Source organism: Garra rufa, chromosome 9 (assembly GCF_049309525.1).
Source record: "Garra rufa chromosome 9, GarRuf1.0, whole genome shotgun sequence".
Taxonomy (NCBI): Eukaryota; Metazoa; Chordata; class Actinopteri; order Cypriniformes; family Cyprinidae; genus Garra; species Garra rufa.
Genome location: NC_133369.1, coordinates 35,089,680 through 35,104,237, shown reverse-complemented (window position 1 = coordinate 35,104,237; position 14,558 = coordinate 35,089,680). Strand labels below are relative to the sequence as shown.

The following is a 14,558-nucleotide window of genomic DNA, read 5'->3' as shown; positions in this document are numbered from 1 at the left end:
TTTCTCTAACTTTCCTCTTTAATAATTGTATACTGTTATTACTGTTCTGCTGTTAAATTTGATTCTAATATTAGACTCTTGATATAGTAATGTAATATTATTATCACCATCAGTGTTGATGTAGCGGTGTACTAATTTTTTCCACACACAAACAGTTTTTTTTAGCTTCAAATCATAACAAACATACGTTTGAAGAGTATTTGGTTGACATATATATTATAATATATATGTTGACCTACATACCTTATCACAAAGTTGATTTCAGAGTGGTTTTGGGTGCATTACTGCTGGTCAGACTAGTTTAAACCATAGTTGGTATAAAAAGAAAGAGACCACAGAGTAATACAAGAGACACGAAAATAGCACTTGTATGTTGCTAAAGACAGCAGTAAAACACAGAGTTTAGCATCCATTATACAAAAAAAAAAAAAAAAAAAAAAAAATTGACTGGCCAATACCACAACTGACCAGTCAGAATCAAATATTCCAGAGAACTCTGTAATATAATGAACATAGATAAGTATTTACAAACGAAAACAGCACTTAATCTCTTTTGTCATCAGTTTTGTTATTGCTTGTATTACTTGTAAAATAATTTTTTAACATTTGACTATGAAAATAGATTCACGTTGTTCAAAGGTTTGGGGTCAGTAATGTTTTTGAACGAAGTCTCTTAAGCTCTCCAAGGCATTTATTTTATTATTTATTTTAAATAAATGCCTGTTTTCTGTTATAATGTATTTGTTTATTGAGGTGCATTCTATGATGAATAGAAAGTTCAAAAGAACAGCATTCATTTGAAATAGATTTTTTGTAACAGTGTGAAAGAAAGAAAGAGTAAGTGTTAATTGAAAAAAAAAAAAAAAAAAGTACTGACCCCAAACCATCGAACGGTAGTGGAAATATTAGAAAAGTAAGTCATAAAGTAAATTTAATAATACTGTATGATATGCCTTCATCATCAAATAGTACACAATATGTGACATAATGACATTTCTTTTTAACCAGCCATGAATTTTATTGTAACCTATCTGTTAGAATGATTAATTTGCATGACTTTTCTAAGTAACAGGTAAACATTTTCATAAGCAGTTATGGATGCAAATTCTCGTTCTTCACAGTGTCAATTGTGTGATGTTACTTGTGGTGTTTCAACTGCTTTGAAGTAAAATCTCACCCTGTATCTTTTGTATCTGAATATTGAGAGTGATATGTTTTATTTATACATTTTTATGCCCTGTGCCTCCTTTTTTTTTTGTCTGTGTGTAACACAGGGATCAGGAAAAATGCAACTTGGCTTGTCGTTTTCTGACAGTGATGTCTCCTCGTTCAACCCTCTGGTGGTCCTGGAGCTTGCTGATGACGCTAAAGCAGAGGCCATCACTTGGTTACTAAACAGGATCAGAGACAAGCAGCAAAATGGAGGTGAGACCCCTGGCATGTTACATCTAGAGATAGAGGTTGACAGGAACTGAATATTTTCTGAAATATCTACTAGCCATCTGAAGTTGTGTTTGAAGACCATTCTTTGTTTTGTGGGCCTCTGTCAGTGTTACTCAACCACTGTGCCCCACCAAACATGAACCCTGCCTTTCACAAAGGTCAGGGACATAGAATATCAAATTCTGCCTGTAGAGAAAACACAAATGCAAAGTTACTCTATACATATTGCTTGCACAGACACTTAGTTATAAAAAAGGAGCAACTCTGAGCCATATTAACTGCTCAGTGCGCTATTTGTTAATTAAAATAGTCTGACACTGCAATGTTAAATGGATATTAGAAATACTTCTGTAATTAATTTTTATTGTGCTTAAAGGCATATATGATAAAGTACTGCTGTAATGTTTCAGTACTAGAGACCAGCAACATGAGTTGCTATTATATTAGGAACAGATAATGGTTCAATGGCATGACAGTTGCTTATTCAAAAATGCCTTTTCTTTGATTAGCATGTTTACGAAATCATTTTGGTTTTGACTTCTGCAACTGTTCAGATGTGATAATGAAAAAAAGTAAGACTCATTAAAATATAAAATCCTGAAAAGATGTTTCACAAAATCTTGAATTATCATGATTTAAATTTTTTATTGAGGCTGCTTCACTGCCTGGTGGTAGTATTTAAAAAAACATTTGTCTACAACATCAAAGTCATGTAGTCATGTGATGTAACCACTATGCAGAAAAAAAAGGGAAATGATTCCCTCATGACTGTTCTCTGGTGGAATGAGCTGCCAACCTCCACCCAACATGCCATTGCAAAATCTTTTCAGCATTTCACCTCTGATTTATCTTGTTTACTAAATTATATTTCCACTAAACATGCAGTTGTGTACTATGAATATTGCTGGATCTATGACAAACTGCGTAAACTCTTCCTTATTTGTATGGATAAATGACTAAATACGAATGTAAAAAGGTCAAAAAGTCTCCTAAATTATCAGACCTTTTTGAAAGGAAGTATAATGACATTTACAGATTTTAAATTAAATTTTTTAGTCATTACATTTTTAATTGTCAAAAACTGTATGAAACCAACAAACCAACATAAATACAGAGAAATTGGCACATGTAGTTTAAACTAAATCTTCAAAAGATTTCTCCATCCACAGTTTTTCATGCACATTTACTCTTGACCTGGTGAAATATGTATTTCCTAACACTATGATTCTGTTTACAGGAGCAGAGTTGTTGGTGGATCGGCTCCTGTTTCCAGCTCAGGATGGTCAGAAGCCTAATCCAAATGTTTTTGTGGTGGGCTCCACGTTGCAGAGGCTTTTACATGGAGCTGAGGATGTAGGTTTGTTTAAGGAGTTTCAAGATGGGATAATGCGAGGATTCACTTATGTCAACAGAGAAAGCTTCAAAGATTTTGACGGTAAGATTCAGCTAAAAACAAATATGTGACCCTGGACCACAAAACCAGTCTTAAGTCGCTGGGGTATATTTGTAACAATAGCCAAAAATACATTGTATGGGTCAAAATTATTGATTTTTCTTTTATGCCAAAAATCATTAGGAAATTCAGTAAAGATCATGTTCCATGAAGATTTTTTTGTAAAATTCCTACTGTAAACATATCAAAATGTAATTTTTGATTAGTAATATGCATTGTTAAGAACTTAATTTGGACAACTTTAAAGGTGATTTTCTCAGTATTTTGATTTTTTTGCACCCTCAGATTTCAGATTTTCAAATAGATGTATCTCGGCCAAATATTGTCCTATCCTAACAAACAATATATCAATAGAAAGCTTATTTATTGAGCTTTCATATGATGTATACATCTCAGTTTTGTAAAATTTAACCTTATGACTGGTTTTGTGGTCCAGGGTCACATATGAGGAGTGTTATATTTTGTGATTTCATTATATAGGCTTCACATTTATATGACTGCTTAGAAATGAGATACTGATACTTCGACAACGCTTTATTTTAAGGACCAATTTTCCCAATTAACTAGTTGCTTATTAGCATGCATATTACTAGAATATTAGTTGTTTATTAGTGCTTATTAATGCCTTATTCGGAATTACCATATTTACCATTAATCCTATCTTATACCTAAACTTAACAACTACCTTACTAATTATTAATAAGCAGCAAATTAGGAGTTTACTGAGGCAGAAGTCATAGTTAATAGTGAGAAATGGTCCATAAACTAAAATGTGACTGATTTAACAGGAATACATTCGGATACAATACAGTATTACATTACTATGCTGATCTAGGACTCTAGGTTGTTCTTTAACACTGTTGCATTCTGCTCATAGGAGACGGTGAAGGATTTCTCAGTGACGCAGAGTGTCAATACATTATCAAACATGAGTTGGACACACTTAGGGCTAAAAATGAAGAGCATGTTCCAGGATACCCTAAGCTTAAGCTCTACCCTGGAAAATCAGTTGGTAAGTGTATTTCTATAACCAGCTGCATTAGATTACATTAAAGCTGTTGTGTGTAGTTTTTCCAGACAGTTTTTCAAGATCTTTTTTTGAATGGCCTAATAACTTTAGCATTTTGTATCTTAAAGTGAACTGGAAATCAAAATCGACCCCATTTGCTTATTCTAGGTGTTATTCATCTGTGTGGAAAGATAAATTGCTCCACCGAGGGGAGAGTGGTAAAAACCAGTGCTGTTAACTAATGAGCACACTTTCTGTTTGCTAAAACATTATAGTTGTTAATGTTTTTGATTTTCTGTTTATTATTTACTTAATTCTAAAGTGAAATTCAGAAATGTAATTCAATTTAAATATAATTATTGGTATTTTTTTAATATACTGTTGAAAATTATATTGAAATAAGTTAGTAGTATTTGGAAGGTCATGTGATCTTAACATGGCGCTTCACATGAGTGTGAGACCCTGCTCTTGTAGAATAAAACATAATTTTAAAAGCACTAATATCTCATTTAAAAAAAAAATACATAATTTTGAATATTTACTAATAGTATATCTGTATCTATTTATATCTATCTAAAACAACGTATTCCTCTCAGCACATCTTCTTCCAGAAACGAAAGTAGCCGAGATGAACTTAACGAATGTTAATGTTTGTTGGATGTTTAAAATTTGAAAAGCGGAGCCGCTCGTGGGTGTGATTACATTAAAGATGAGTTTAGACGGGAGAAACCGGAGCCCGCGTTGGTATCATACAGATAATCATACAGATCATTTAAAAGTAGACATGTCAAGCTTTCTATATATATAATTCTTATGTCTGTAAAGTAGATATTCCCTGAGATTCAGGCTGATTTATTTATGTATCTGTGAAGAGAGGTGACCGAGACGGCAGAGAGTGCATCCTGATTATTTCCTTTATTTTACAAAAGTACATTGTTCTGTCGTTATTATGACTATACACAAAGAAAAGTAGAGCCTTTCCCTTGTAATTAGTTACTTTTATGATGATGTAACTCCGTTACTAACTCATTTTTTAAAGTAACGTGTCCAACACTGGTGGTCAGCAGTTGAAACTCAAAACATTGGCATTCAGATGTCATCTTTGCTGTTCAACAATAATAATTCTTTAATATTTTTTATTCATGTTTTTTTTTTGTCTTTTTTTTCTTTTTATATTTTAAGTTACATTTTAATTGTAAACTCTTTTCCAGTGCGGAGGTTGCAGTCTAAAGGTGTCCTAATCCAGTATTTTCCTCTCCATAACAAAGAAGACCTTAAAAGACTCTCGTTCTCATGGTACAAAAAGATCAAATTGTCCTTCCAGCCACTGGGTGAGTCACTGTGTCTGTGTGTGCTGGCATGAACTTTAAACCCAACTCCAGCCTTTATTATCAGTTTTCTGATACAACTTACTGTGAAAAGAATTTCACAAGAATTTTAGTTATATAAGTACAGTAGAATGTCATATTTGGTGGGTGTGTGTGATGTGTAGCTGTTTTCTTGAATTATTGTGGGAAACTGTTAATTGCTCATTAAATGCAAATGTAATATGAAGAAGATTTGTACTTGCACCACTCAAAAAATACACCAGCTTAACATAAAATCTGGTGGTTTTGAACATTACACACATGCTTTGAAACCACCGTGCAATGTGCTATATTAAAGATGTTGTCTTTGTGTCCTCCATGATGTAGATGACATCAGACATTACTTTGGTGAGGGTCTGGCACTCTACTTTGGATTTCTGGAGTATTTCACATATGCCTTGGTGCCCATGGCCCTCATTGGTATACCTTACTACCTCTTTGACTGGGAGGACTATGACAAGTATGTGCTGTTTGCTGTCTTCAACCTGGTTTGGTCTACAGTATTCTTGGAAGTGTGGAAGAGATGCAGCGCTACGTTTGCGTATGGGTGGGGAACCCTGAGCCGCAAAAAAGCGTTTGAAGAACCGAGGGCTGGATTCCATGGAGCTCTGGGGTTTAATCCAGTCACGGGACGAGAGGAGCCAGTCTACCCTAGCTCAAAGTACCAGTTTTTGAAATGTTATCATGTTTTGGGGGGATAAGCATGATACATATAAGAAGTGTTCTAGATGCTCAATTTGTTTTGACAGTGTTTGTTTTCCCATCACAGGCGGCAGTTGAGGATATATTTGGTGTCCGTTCCTTTCGTTCTGCTGTGCCTGTATCTGTCCTTTTACGTGATGATGGTTTACTTTGACATGGAGCACTGGGCCATAAGTATATACAATGAAAGTCCAAACTTTGCGACCAGCGTTCTGCTGTTTGTACCCAGTATCATCTACGCTGTGGTCATCGAGATCATGAACTTACTGTATCGCTATGCAGCAGAGTTTCTCACAGCCTGGGGTGAGCCTGAAATTCTTCCTGTCTTTTTACCCGTTCATCTTTTATCATCTTTTCAGGGTTTTTTTTTTTTTGGATTTTTTTTTGTTATTTAAAAACAAAAAAAAATACAATTTATATACATTTCAACATCAAATTCTCATCTTGTCTAGCTTTGCGTGTACTGTGTGTATTGCGGTTCAATACAGTTAGGGTAGGTCGAAAGACTCCCATCTCATTTTCTCCTCCAACTTTAAAATCGTCCTACATCGCTGCAGAAGTACCAACCCAGTGTTTGCAAAGTGAATGTGTGAAGAAGATCAAACACCCTTTACAAAAAAAGGTAAAACAACGATATAGGATGATTTTAAAAGTTGGAAGAGAAAATGAGATGGGTGTTTTTCGACATAACTGTCTTGAACTGGAATACACAGTGTACACGCAGAGCTAGACAAGATGAGCATTTGAGGTTAAAAAGTATATAAATTGTAATAATAAAAAAAAAAAAAACATTGTTTAGGTAGACAAGACCCTTCTTCCTTGGCTGGGATCGTTTCGAGTCCATTTAAACTGCATTTTGGAAGTTCAAACGTGTGGGCACCCTAAAAGTCCTTTGTAATAATTTAATGTAAATTCTATTAATGCCTCACACTAATCGTTTTTTTTTAACAACAATTCTTTTCCTTCTATCTTTTTACTTTCCAACATAACATGGAGGTAAATCACATTCCTTGTGTTTTGTTTTCAGAAAACCACAGATTGGAGTCATCATTTCAAAATCACCTTGTGCTCAAGGTTTTGGTGGTATGTTGTCAAGTTTGTTTTTGTCTGTTCACATACATACAGTCTTATAACGGCATGTTTTACTATTTCATTTTTTAAATTATATTTGTTGTAATATAGGGTTCACACTAAATTGTGATATTCATGCATGATTCTTTATATCATTATATTTAATAGTCTAGTAAATCTATCTAGTAACTATAAACGACTGGAATAGTAGTGGAAATGCATTGGTCCTAAATGTGTGAATCCTAGCTTCATTAAAATTATGCTAATTTCTGAAGTGAAAATATGGTTTTAATTATCAGTTGTGTTTTGATTTGTTTGTTTCCAGTTTAACTTCGTAAACTGCTTTGCCTCTCTCTTCTATATTGCCTTTGTCATGCAAGATATGGCGCTTTTGAGACAGGTCAGTATTTCAGACTAAGCTCAGCTGCTTTGACAAGCAATAAATCAAGTGTAGTTGAATGACTTAATTAAAACCTACTTTACAAGACTTATGGTTTTAAATGGAAGTCATTTGTCTGTGTGTGTGGATCATCAGAGTTTGGCCACACTGCTCATCACCTCTCAAATCCTGAATCAAGTGATGGAGGCCTTCCTGCCATACTGGCTGCAGAGGAGAAGGAACAAGAAGATCCATAAGAGGATGAGGAGAATCATGGGTGATAAAGAGCTCCCCCTGCTGCAACAAGTTCAGCTGGAGACTGAAATGAACACCTATCTGGTAGGTCAGAGTAGTCGTTATCAGTTGGGTGCCTTGGGTTTAAAAATATATAATTACCAAAAATATGTAATTTTGTAAACAAAAAACAAGCAAGCAAAAAACACTATTTTTCCTGAATTCCTTATGCACCAACAACAGTTATAATTAAAAGGAGAAGTACACTTTCAGAACAAAAATGTACAGATACTCACCCCCTTGTCATCCAAGATGTTCATGTCTTTCTTTCTTCAGTCGTGAAGAAATTATGTTTCTTGAGGAAAACATTTCAGGATTTCTCTCCATATAGTGGACTTTTATGGTGCCCGTGATTATGAACTTCCAAAATGCAGTTTAGGAAGAATGGTCTTATCTAGCGAAACGATCTGTTATTTTCTAAAAAAAAAAAAAAGTCAATTTATATACTTTTTAACCTCAAATGCTCGTCTTGTCTAGCTCTATGTCAACTCTGTGTATTCTGGTTTAAGACAGTTAGGGTATGTCGAAAATCTCCCATCTCATTTTCTTCTCCAACTTCTCCAAGCATTTGATCTTCTTTGCACGTTCACTTTGTAAACACTGGGTCGGTACTTCTTCAGCGATGTAAGATGATTTTAAAGATGAAAATGAAAAATGAGATGGGAGTTTTTCAACCTACCCTAACTGTCTTGAACCGGAATACGCAGAGTTGTCGCAAAGGTTAAAAAGTATATAATTTTTTTTTTTTTTTTTTTTTTTTAGAAAATAACCGATTGTTTCACTAGATAAAACCCTTCTTTCTCATCTGGGGTCGTTTAGAGGCCTTTGAAGCTGCATTTAAACTACAAATTTGGGGGCACCATAGAAGTCCACTATATGGAGAGAAATCCTGAAATGTTTTCCTCAAAAAACATACATTCTTTATGACTGAAGAAAGAAAGACATCTTGGATGACAAGGGGGTGAGTGAATTATCTGTACATTTTTGTTCTGGAAGTGAATTTCTCCTTTAAGTTTTGTATGACCATTTCTGTCCCTTTCTGACCTTAAAAATTCTCCGAAATATCTTTGGTCATCAGGGCACGTTTGACGACTACCTTGAGCAGTTCCTGTTGTTCGGCTATGTGAGTCTGTTCTCCTGTGTGTATCCGCTGGCTGCTGTGTTGGTGGTGCTGAACAACATCACTGAGGTTTATTCTGACGCCTTCAAGATGTGCCATGTTTTCAAGCGGCCCTTCTCAGAACCAGCTGCGAACATCGGGGTGTGGCAGGTGAGAAAATCTCATGAGAAAGTCTCACATTCAGAAGAGCTGATAATTTACAGTACTTTAAAGAAAGCTTAAAGGGATAGTTCACCCAAAAGTGAAAAATATGTCATTAATTACTCACCCTCATGTCGTTCCAAACTTGTAGGACCTTTTGTCTTCGGTACACGAATTAGGATATTTTTGATGAAATCTGAGAGCTTTCTGACCCTGCATAGACAGCAAGGTAACTACCACTTTCAAGGCCCAGAAAGGTAGTAAGGACATTAAAATAGTCCATGTGACATCAGTGGTTCAACCGTAAACTTATGAAGCTACGAGAATGCTTTTTATGGCGGCTTCTGTGTCAGCAGCACCACACGCATGCGTCATGGTTCGTTGGTGAATGCCCGTCCAAGACTGACACGGAAGAGAAGAAATCGTTGAATAAAGTCATTATTTTTATTTTCTTTACGCACAAAAAGTATTCTCATAGCTTCATAAAATTAAGGTTAAACCACTAAAGTCACATGGATTATTTTACCGATGTCCTTACTACCTTTCTGGGTCTTGAACTTAGTAGCTGCATTGCTGTCTATTGTCAGAAAGCTCTCGGATTTGAACGACATGAGGGTGAGTTATTAATCACAGAATATTCATTTTTGTGTGAACTATCCCTTTAAGAAACAGAAGAAATATATAGTGAGAAGTTTTTAATCTCATGAACTACAAATAACAGTACAAAATGACAGTTTGAAATCTGTGCTGAAACCGTAAAAATGAAAATCAACATTCATAAATACTAGCATTGTAATTTTACTGTGGTTCTGTAAAATAAACTAAAAAAGTAAGACAAAAATAATGATAACAATCATTACAACAGCTCTATTAATACATTTATTATAACAGTCTCTTATGCGCAAGGCTACATTTATTTGTACATTAAAAAGCAGATGCCTGATTCAAGAAGGGGGTCTTAAAAATGGCCAAATAATAATAATTTACTAACTTATTCATTTTAAGTTAAATTGTGCTTTGTTGGTAGACTATACTGTCTACTAAAATGTTAAACGTAAATATTTTTATATTGTTGTTTTGTAATTTTTTTTTTTTTTTGAAAAGCAAGACAAAACTATAAGCACATTTTGGATATTTAATTTAATTTAAAAAAAAGGCAAAATACATGGGGGAAAAATACACAAAAAAACGTGTTCGGTAATCTGCCTTCGGCCTTTGGACCAGTGTTTAATTTTGTTTGGCTTCGGCTTTGGCCAAGAATTTTTATTTTGGTGCATCCCTACTACCAGAAATCATTCTAATATGCTTGTTTGGTCCTCACGTATTATTTTTTTAATTTAATTCATTTATTTTTTATTATCAATGTTGAGAACAGTTGTGCTGCTTAATTTTCTTTTCTTTCTGGAAACCATGAAGCTGTATTTTTTATTGTTGGCTGAACTACATTGCGTGCGAAGGCCCCATGAAAGATGGCTTTGGCTCAGTTATGCTCATATTCAGAGAAAAGGGCATGTGAAATTGATATCTCACAGTGGTGGACAAAGTACACAAATCATGTCCTTGAGTTAAAGTACAAATGCTCCTTTAAAAATATAAGTACTACTTTAAAGTTTTACTTACTTGCAAATGGTACAAAGGTACTTATTTTTTAAATGTATGGAAATATCAAATGTAAAATTCCATCATGTATTTATTCAATTATTAAGCAACTTGATATGCTTCATCCTATTACTTATATAATATATGAGTCAGAACTAGCCAGAAATAGTCATAAAGAAGATTAGTGGACCCAGACAAACATTAAACCACACTAATCTCTCCTATATATCTGATATCCACTTACATGAAAAATCATTTAAAGCATTTAAAATTATGTCTTTCCCAATTAGTCTGTCCTAACATTTAAATGGTATTACGTATTTACACACCAGTGTTATTTTAGTCTTATTTATGTACTATTATAGTATTTGTTAATGTTTTAGATTTTAGTTTTTGAGTATTTTTGTTACACACACACACACACACACACACACACACACACACAAAACTAACATTTGAGTTTTTATTCTTCCAGTTGGCATTCGAGACGATGAGCCTTATCGCTGTGGTGACCAACTGTGCCTTGATTGGTTTGTCCCCACAAATGAAAGCGTACTTCCCTGAATCAGAGACTCAGCTGATCCTCATTGTGGTGGCAATAGAGGTAACATTCTCTCCTGTCCTTACACCATGATAACCTATAACCCCTTTTTGCAATGGCTCAAATGGTCCATAAGGTGGCATCAGTGAGTTGTTTTCATTCTGCATGTGAGTCTATGAGTGTTAAAGGGTGCTAAACTTGGCTGTAGTCCTTCGTTTCCTTAACCGCCATCCTGGCGGTTTGGATAATGCAGGAAACAGTGTATTAGACTTTGTCAGTTTGTGTAAGAAAATAATCCAGAACCCCACTACTGTGGAGCTCCAGTCCATCCATATGGGTTAACGTCAGAATTAAACAGGAGGTTCAGTAAAGGATAAGCTTTGCTTCTAGCCTCAGGAGACTCACTCAAAATAACTGACCCAAAGCATGGAGAGAAACACACACTCACGCACAAACACACAAGAGACTTGTGTTTTTTGGGGAGGAGAAAATAGAACTCCTGAAATTCTGTGTGAACCTGGTGGGGATCTGGGGAGGAATTCATTGTGCCATGTCTTGTTTTCCGCTAATTAAACTTCGCAGTAATCACTGGAGTTGTAATTAGGCCATACTGATTCGCGCACAGCATCAGTGTACCATGACAGAATTTTAAATAAAACTCAAAACCAGGATTGTTGTGGGAATAGAAAAGTGTGGCTTTGTTGTTTCGTTCTGCAAGATTAAATCAAGTAAACTTAATCCAAATTGACTGAAGTCAGAGAAGATATGCATGTCAAATCAAAAGCAAATGGTAGTGTTGTTGCCTCGAATAAGGCTGTATTTGAAGTTCTAATTCAGATTGATTGGATTGAGTTTGGCTGCTCCTGCTGGCTGGTGTGAATTGATTTGTTTAGGGCTGGTTCAGCTGGAGTACGGCTACGCTGGTTACGCTGGAACAGCTGCTGTCAGCTCAGTTCATGGCAGGTCAGCTCAGTGCTCCAAATCAACTTTGTTTGTGGGTGAGTGTGTGGCTACACTGTATCTGTGTATCTCTGACGTGTTCATTCATTTCCTGTGAGGGTCATGGCACTCATCAACCTTCAATAGCTTGAATGGCAGAGCAGAGGATGTTACATTAGGGCGTTTGTGTAATCCATCTATCAGTACTATATACAAAACTATAGATATTTTCTCATATGTTTTTCCTTTAGGTTCAGTGTTGGCAATTTACATGAGATTCAATAATCAGAAATGGAAGTATGGAAATTATATAATGAATAAAAACCATCATACCTAACAAAACTGTCTAATTTATTTGACAAAATTAACATTTAAAACTACTAGACAAACAAACAAACCCATAAATAAATAAACAAATAAGATCAGAAGAAACATACAGTCAAGACTGTCCCAACTGAATACTTTTTTTTTTCATTAATTTTATTTAAAAAAAAGCAGTTTTTTTGGAACCATAATAGTAGTGTAGTTATGGCATCTACTAGATATCTAATTGGACAATGCAAACCAGCCAAAAACCTAGACCCCTTGGGTCTTATGTATTAACTTTTGGCTAAATTTGTGGCTTGTGTTTGCGGTGACCTGGGGGCCATTAAAAAACCTGCTTGGAAACACCTATAACATTTTCTGTCTGGTGCCACAAATGATTAATAATTTATAAACTTTATCTTTTATTAACCATGCTGGACTTGACATTAAATTAACTTGCATTCATTTACATTTATGTTATTTCATTTTAAAGGTATCAACGGGTAATGTTTGTTGTATTAAAGAGATGGAATCTTTTTTTTCTTTCCAAGAACAAGTTAAAACACACACACATACATGTTGGAATTCAATGCTTTATGGGGAAATTCCATAGGCGTAATGGTTTTTATACTGTATAAACCGCATTTTCTACCACCCTACCCATAAACCTACCCCTCACAGAAAACTTTTAGCATTTTTAAAAATCTTCATTCTGTATGATTTATAAGCTTGTTTCCTCATTGGGACCATAACGTAGGGTTTACCAGGACCACATACACAAACAGACTGGATTTCATGTTTTATGGGGAGGCTCTCCATAGATGTAATGGTTTTTATATTGTATAAACTGTATCTGTACATTGTAGTACCCATGTCAGTTTACACACCTCATTAACCATATATATGAGAACACACACACACACACACACACACACACACACACACACACACACACACACACACACACACACACACACACACACACACACATACTGAAAACAAATTAATTTCAAGATGTTTGGATCACATCACAGGTCTTAATTTTTCCACTGAACACTAAAAATACAGCATGACAAGTTTTCTAGCCAATAATAAAAACAGAAAATGGAATAATGGATAATGGAAAATAATTAAAAAAACGTATAAATATTAATAAAAATTCATAGTACCGTAATGATACTCATTTTTCTAAAATAAATTGGTCATTGATTTAAGTCAGTCCAATGAATCACTCACTCACTCATCAATCTAAATGCTTCTTCACTAAATTTCACTTTAATCAGTACAAATTAATGACTAGGTTTTTCATATGACAGTGTGTATTTTACATATAACTTTTGCTTTAATAAATGTAGTATTTTTATTAAACAGGAATATAAAATATATTACCAAAAATATTGTTCTTTTTTATTATTATTTAGTAAGGAGAAATATTGCAGGCATAAAACAAAAGTGATAAAACAGTTGTTAATGGAATTGTTAAAGAACCAGAGCCTACAAATTCCAGATTGTACTCCTTAATAGCTATATAAATTCTCTGTAATTAACAAACTCATGTGTGTATATGCTCATTTACATAGAGCTCACATATTGTGTAGAAAGCAAATCGCATTCCCTATCTATTATGCAGGGCACTTCTCAAGGCTGTCTTTCTATATTTTATTGACTCTGTTAGTTCATTAAGTGGAGTGAGCAGGGATTGGCATTGGATCAGTATGCAGAGGGGGAGGGTCTGCTTCTCACAGACTGCAAAGTGCTGTGTGATGTATGGATCACTTTCAGAAGTAGTAATACAACATCATATAGTCTGACATGACAATATAATATATAGCAACAGAGGAGGACAGGATAAGCGATTAAGTCGTTTAGATTATTGCAGCATATTATGGCATTAAATTATCATATGGCAAGATGTTTTATAATGACTCATTAAAAAAATCTTAATGGCCAAATCAAAAGATCCCACTCTCATGTTCGAGACCCCAGACATGGCTCAGTTTCTCTATCAATGTATGTGGGATTTTGTTTCACCTGTTCTATCATTTGCTCGAGTATAAAAAAGTTTAATAAGCAAGTAATAGTGCATATTTTCTTTTAAAAACCAACACGAAATATCAAACAGATTTTTCATTTTTGGGTAAACTATCCTTTAAATTAAGCAATCTAAACAATATAGCTGCAAGCAGCAAATAAA

General features: G+C 34.6%; 1 protein-coding gene across 4 annotated transcripts in view; it reads left to right on the top strand.

The window, feature by feature from the left end:
- Window positions 1–14,558, top strand: part of ano10a (anoctamin 10a) — a 46,164-nt gene that overhangs the window by 3,396 nt on the left and 28,210 nt on the right. For all 4 annotated transcript variants that reach the window (XM_073846872.1, XM_073846874.1, XM_073846873.1 and 1 more), the window contains 11 exons: window positions 1,275–1,425; window positions 2,681–2,878; window positions 3,774–3,908; window positions 5,117–5,236; window positions 5,600–5,933; window positions 6,042–6,277; window positions 7,002–7,057; window positions 7,371–7,445; window positions 7,581–7,763; window positions 8,797–8,988; window positions 11,054–11,182. In XM_073846872.1, coding sequence (XP_073702973.1) covers window positions 1,287–1,425; window positions 2,681–2,878; window positions 3,774–3,908; window positions 5,117–5,236; window positions 5,600–5,933; window positions 6,042–6,277; window positions 7,002–7,057; window positions 7,371–7,445; window positions 7,581–7,763; window positions 8,797–8,988; window positions 11,054–11,182 — 1,797 coding nt within the window. In that variant the 5' untranslated portion in view covers window positions 1,275–1,286. The remainder of the gene's footprint in view (window positions 1–1,274; window positions 1,426–2,680; window positions 2,879–3,773; window positions 3,909–5,116; window positions 5,237–5,599; window positions 5,934–6,041; window positions 6,278–7,001; window positions 7,058–7,370; window positions 7,446–7,580; window positions 7,764–8,796; window positions 8,989–11,053; window positions 11,183–14,558) is intronic.